This window comes from Gigantopelta aegis, chromosome 6, assembly GCF_016097555.1.
Source record: "Gigantopelta aegis isolate Gae_Host chromosome 6, Gae_host_genome, whole genome shotgun sequence".
Taxonomy (NCBI): domain Eukaryota; kingdom Metazoa; phylum Mollusca; class Gastropoda; order Neomphalida; family Peltospiridae; genus Gigantopelta; species Gigantopelta aegis.
In genome coordinates, this window is record NC_054704.1 from 1929023 (window position 1) to 1935022 (window position 6000).

Below are 6000 nucleotides of genomic sequence, written 5' to 3' on the forward strand. Positions count from 1 at the left end.
ATTAAGATATGGTCTTTGTATGATAACATTTATTTGTTTTTTTCTCTTAGATGTTCGTACGACTGTTTGTTGATGAGAACCTCGATAGAATGGTCCCCATTTCCAAGCAGCCAAAGGACAAAATCCAGGCCATTCTAGAAGCCTGTGACAGACAGTTTCCGGAATATCACGTGCGATCCAGAAAGAGAATACGAACGTATCTTAAATCCTGCCGTCGGATGAGGCGCTCCAAGGAACAGAACGGCTGGGAGCCGGTAAGTTGTTGTTGTTGTTTTTAATGGTGGTGGTTGTTAGTGGTGGTGGTTGTTAGTGGTGGTTGTCTTTTGGGAGGTGTGGGTGGGGGGGGGGGGGGGGGGACAGTACTTGACCTCATAAATATTTAAATAAGTAAAAATAGCAGTATTGTTTATTCACTGATTTAAGTTTCTCTAACACTGCCTTTTATCAAATTAATAATTTGGAAAAGTCAAATTGTCAAAGAAAATAAACTAATCAAATTATTTCTAGAAAATAACAAACAATATAAAGAAGCCACTATACCAAAGAACACCGACTGTCGGCCATTTGTTCACGCCTGTGTGATTCTATCTTCCATTCACACGTTGAGGAACTTGATTGAGTATATCGTTGTGTTTGTATTCTCATGTGAATGGTATCTCATGAATTCTAGAGTATGATGGCCATGCTTTCATGTTGACCATCTTCACTTGCAGCAGCTCCGACCTACACCGCCTCATTTGACGTCGGCCGCAGCAGAAGGTATCCTGGCCAGTGCGTGTGACAATGAAAGCCAGAATGCAAAGCGCATGCGCATGGGGTTGGATCCACTTCCGGTTCGTATTTTATGTTTTACTTACTTTTAAATAATATGAAATCATCTCTGGCTATAGCATTAATGGGTGTCAGGAGATTTTTTCGGTTTTTGACATATATTTCTCTGTTTCTTAGCTTGGAACTTCTATCCATTAATATTTTATAAAGATATCTAAATCCCTTAAAGGAACACGCCCTAGTTGTTAACCATTACGCCGTTGTTTTTCGCTATTAAACCCATTTTCTCACAAGTAAAATTGCACTTTACTTACATTTTATTATTTAGAATATACATTTCCATTCACCTGAAATGTTTTTTGGTAATCCTGGTAATCCTGGTGTTTGTAATACCACAAAATGCATTTTTTCTTATTTTTTAAAAACGCACGCGCGTCTGAGAAAAAACCGTTGAGCAGACAAGGTCTAATCTATTTTTAGAGGGGATCTTCCCGTTTCAACGTCACAGACGTTGGTATACCACGTGACCGTTATCATTTTGGTTCGTGCACGGTTCGCGCAGTCAACATCCGATTTGTTGTCGTTTGCTTATCGTTCATTTGTGAGGTTTTTCTTCACAATTCGTGAACATTTTCATTAACAATAAATTTCAGACAAGTAAGTATCTCAATACAAAACGCTACAAACCCTTAAAACCAATAAGTCTTACGATATCTGGAGAGAACAGAACAGTTGGAACATGCCCAGGAGAGGTGAAAGGAACGCACCCCAAGTCTGTGTGCACTCTGGGAAATGTGTCGTGACATAGGCATTTCTGTGCTTCGAGCGACATCTACCGGTGACATCAGAATACTAACTTTCAAAATTATTTCAATTTATTAGGTCACGGGGATTCCCATGGTATTTATCGATATAAAACCTGCTTTTTCACTCTATTTTATAAAAACGTGATCTAAGTGTGTTACAGTTTTGTAGATTAACCAAAATTAGAATTAATTTTCGCGGGCTGAAACTAGGGCGTGCGACTGTAATATTCTTTTTATAATATATAGTTAAATACTGTTTTGTTCAGATGTAACATATGAAGTGTATTTAGGCCAGGTGGTTGTTGTACAAAGTTTCCTTTATAATGGCTTCCATTGTACATTTGTAATGCTATATTTAGCATCCATTGCTTTTATCGCCTGTATGACAGTGAGGTATGAACGAAGATATGATAGTACATGTAAACGAGAAACTGTTGAAGTGAATTGATCATACACTGTTTAAAGTGGTATTGGTAATTTTGCGGACATGCTTCCATTTGAGAATTGTTCAGGCACGCCTGTTACAGACACAACCTGTGCCTTCTGTAAAGATGTCTGCGCAAGACAAGAAATAGCGGCGGAATTACTTATCACCTACTTGATGGTACTAGCCTGCCACGTCGCCGTGAGTGACATCAATAATAATTAAGAGTATCTGTAGTTCCAAAGCCCGCTCGGAGACCGCAATCTGTCCGTTTGATCACATGGATGTGGGTCAGGCCAGACAATGGACAGTCTACCTGAAGACTTCCTCGCAATCTGCCGGGCTCGGTCGCGTATTGATCGTCAACCGCGGTTCGTGGCCGTCTTGCTGGGTTGTGCCGGTGTGTTTACCTACAGTGTACAGCCGACCCACGCCCACCTCCAATTGACGGGCAGATCACCGCGACTTGCCACAAAGAACCGTCGATCTGTGTAAACATGTTACCTGTGATATAGCACCATCGCAACTATTAAATTGATCCAAATCGGCTGGAACCTCGAGGCGTACAACTCGCTTAGGCTGGTGTTAATAATATTTGTAGAAAACAGCAATATTCTTGGACTTTGGCTTGGGCAGTGTTACGACTTTAGAAATATGTGAACGTTTGTTGTCTGATTTTATCAGTGTATTTGTAAATAATTAATATTTATTCACATCCATATTGATAAAGCAAATGGATGAGACAAGGATATTGTAACACATGTACATGTAATTGTTTTTGTCGATTCATATTTTTATTGCGATGTATTGTAATGCGTTATGCGATATCTCACGTGATTTGTGTCGTCACATATTATGTGTGGTAGATGATTTCACCATGTTACCAAAGCAGACGAATTACTAGCAGATGAACAAACGAATGAATGGAATGGTGACTGTGTGAATGGATGTGTAGATACAATATTAGTATACCATTCTGGGGCGTAGCCAGAGAGGAAAAAACACCGAGGCAAACTCAGACCTGTAAAATAAATATCAGTGCATAGGAAAAATAAAATAAATCTGGGGAAATTCCAGACGAGGCAAGCGCCTCGTCTGCCTCATGCTGGCTACGCCATTGCCATTTACCATGCTAGAGTCTATATCACTAAGAATTAGTGACTTTGTTATTGTCATTTCAAAATACAGCAAGGTGATTGATTAGCTAGTTGCACTTATTGGTCCCAAGTTATGTCATGTCAGCTGTGTAGTGACATTGTGTAGTAGTACGATGAAGTCCGTGTTTACATTACTATAATTAAACTATTTCCGCTGTTTTACGACTTACTTTATTCTCATTAGACGAGGTCTTAGAAAACTGTATGTTATCCTTCGATAAACCTCAGAATTTACGTCATCACGTCCAATGGGACGTAATTAATTAAAACAGATCACGGGAAGAACAGTAGAAACTGATTGATGAAGTAGGTGTAGTTTTAACTAAATAAGTTGTGCTGTTTGTAATTATAAGAATTGTTTATCAGTTTGTTGTGAATTTATCGATGTATAACAGTCACAAATTTAGTATAAAATCGCTTCGCTACGCTACGCGATGTTATACAATTTGTAACTGTTGTACATCTATAAATTCACCAAACAAATGACAAACAACTGTTATAATAATAGAAGTATTGGTACGATGAAGTCCGTGTTTACATTGCTATAACCGACGTATTGGTACGATGAAGTCCGTGTTTACAATAACCGACATGTTTACTTGTTTGTTGCAGGCCTCTGCAATGCCAAACAATACCATCATCCCTTCCTCTCAATCTCAACAGCCCTCTCAGCCCGCGCGCCAGACGACCACCCCGTCAAGCATCCAATCCCAGCCGGCCCAAGTGGACCGCCACGTGCCTACCAACGACTTCCTACGTCATCAGATCCCGCCTCCTGCCTTCAGACCTCCGCCGGAGTTCCATCCGCCATTCTTCGCCAATGGCAACGGGTTGTTTCGTCCCGGGTTCCCCAACTACCAGCACCCTGCACACCACCACCCCCCAGTCATCCAGCACCCGCTGCAGACGAATTCAGTCCAGAACGGAGAATTTGGTGAGTGCTTTAGTTCAGTGTGACAGTATTTAATTACAGGCAAATAAATACAACATGAGCGGAATTGGGACCCATCTACAGTGAAAAGCCTATGTTAAACTTTAAACGTCCATCCCGTCATGTTACAAATAAAAATATTGTGTACGCCAAAACGAGAAAAGTAGTTCTAAATTGCAAACAAGGTCAAGAAACGGAAATAACCAAAATTAGAGGGAAGATTTGGTTAGATGTCTTTAACTTATTTAGAGCCTGACTAGAATAAGAGATAATGAAAACGATGAATATTTAGTTTTCTGTAACGAAACGTTTGTTATAAATAATGAAGATCTGTGCTCCGTGTCACTTAAGGTGATCACTTCGAAAACGGGGCCATATTTAAATATGCTGGCATATACTACGGTTCAGATCACCAAATAATAAACTGCTTTGTGGAAACGTCATACAGCTGACTACGTAATATGGGATTTACTTAATCATCACATATTCTCTGTACTTCTCGCCTGGTGAGTTACTTACTTTAATTACAACAGACAATATATTTGGTAGTTTGATATGCAAATATGATGGAGTTTGAACTTGGGTTTTGTTTTTAAGTTAAAAATTAAAATTAAAAAAATTAAAATTTTATTAGTTGGCGATACTGTATTTGACAAATATGCGTCTTAGCGTCGTCCTTCTGATAACACCGAGACATGAAGCTCATGATATAGTTTCCGTTGGATTTATCCGTTTTGCAATCAAGGGAGACAACTTGCTGTAATACTGAGTGAACATTTTTACTGTTATCAGTGCTACTTAAATCATCATGGTTCTGGTTTATAAGTGGCGTGTTGTAGTAATCTCTCATCATGGTTGTAGTTATAACTGATGTTTGTGGTTGACAGGCCTTACTAATCTGGAGCTACATTCTAAAAGCGCTCTTATAAGACCATCCTTGCAAGGCATTTTCTTCTGCACTATAGCTGGCAAATTCCTCCTGATTGTTTGTATTATGTTATACTGATGTTATAACAGTATGTAATGACTGTTTTTTTATTGTCCCCACTGATCTTATTGAATTATGCTACAGTGATGTTATACCTCAGTATTATTATGGGGCTTATAGCATTAAATACAATAAAGAATGGAAATGTACTCACTGTTTTTAATTGACCGGCCCCACTGACCTGCTTGTATTACATGTTAGTGATGTTATAACTGAATTTAATGATTGTTTTCATTGCCAGGCCCCACTGACCTGCTTGTATTACATGTTAGTGATGCTATAACTGAATTTAATGATTGTTTTCATTGCCAGGCCCCACTGACCTGAGCATGAAGAAGAGCAGTTCTAAGAATCAGCTGAGCGCCAACGAGGTGGCCACCATCAAACAGCTGATCGCCGGATACAGGGAGTCGGCCGCCTTCCTCTACCGCTCAGCAGACGAACTTGAGCAGCTGCTGCTGCAGCAGAACTGACGTCACTTCCGGAACACACGTCGCTTCCGGAATTCACAGTGACCGATGTATCCTGGCGGGCCATTTTGTGAAGGGGGGGGGGGGGGGGGGGGCGGGAAATATGACGAAAGCCTCTATTGAATAACAACAAGTGCCGAAAACAAAATACATAAGGCGGTTGTGACAAGTTGTGACTACTTTGGCCGAATGAAGCGCCGATTGGCATCATTCGGGAAAAAAACACGAGTCTCCTTTCTGCCTTGCGCCTTCTTGTATGGGTCTATTTTTCTAGTCATCTATTTCGTCATTGATTATACACATATATACAATTCATATATTTTACTTCTTACTTGTATCATTGTGCGAGTCGTGACAATACTGTATGTGCATTTCATGGGCGTGTTGTTCGTCGTATTCTCTCATTGCAGGTGTTATTTTGTTGGTCGCAGTGATCTTTAATCTCATACAGTG

The 6000-nt window shown here is 40.0% G+C and overlaps 1 protein-coding gene across 5 annotated transcripts in view; it reads left to right on the forward strand.

Annotated features, from left to right (window-relative positions):
* LOC121375505 (nucleolar protein 4-like) overlaps positions 1-5610 on the forward strand; it is a 44012-nt gene extending 38402 nt beyond the window's left edge. For 3 of the 5 annotated variants that reach the window (XM_041502987.1, XM_041502989.1, XM_041502991.1), the window contains 4 exons: positions 51-254; positions 714-833; positions 3771-4092; positions 5390-5610. In XM_041502987.1, coding sequence (XP_041358921.1) covers positions 51-254; positions 714-833; positions 3771-4092; positions 5390-5550 — 807 coding nt within the window. In that variant the 3' untranslated portion in view covers positions 5551-5610. The remainder of the gene's footprint in view (positions 1-50; positions 255-713; positions 834-3770; positions 4093-5389) is intronic. The other 2 variants (XM_041502988.1, XM_041502990.1) reach the window with 2 other exon arrangements.
* Positions 5611-6000: the final 390 nt, after the last annotated feature.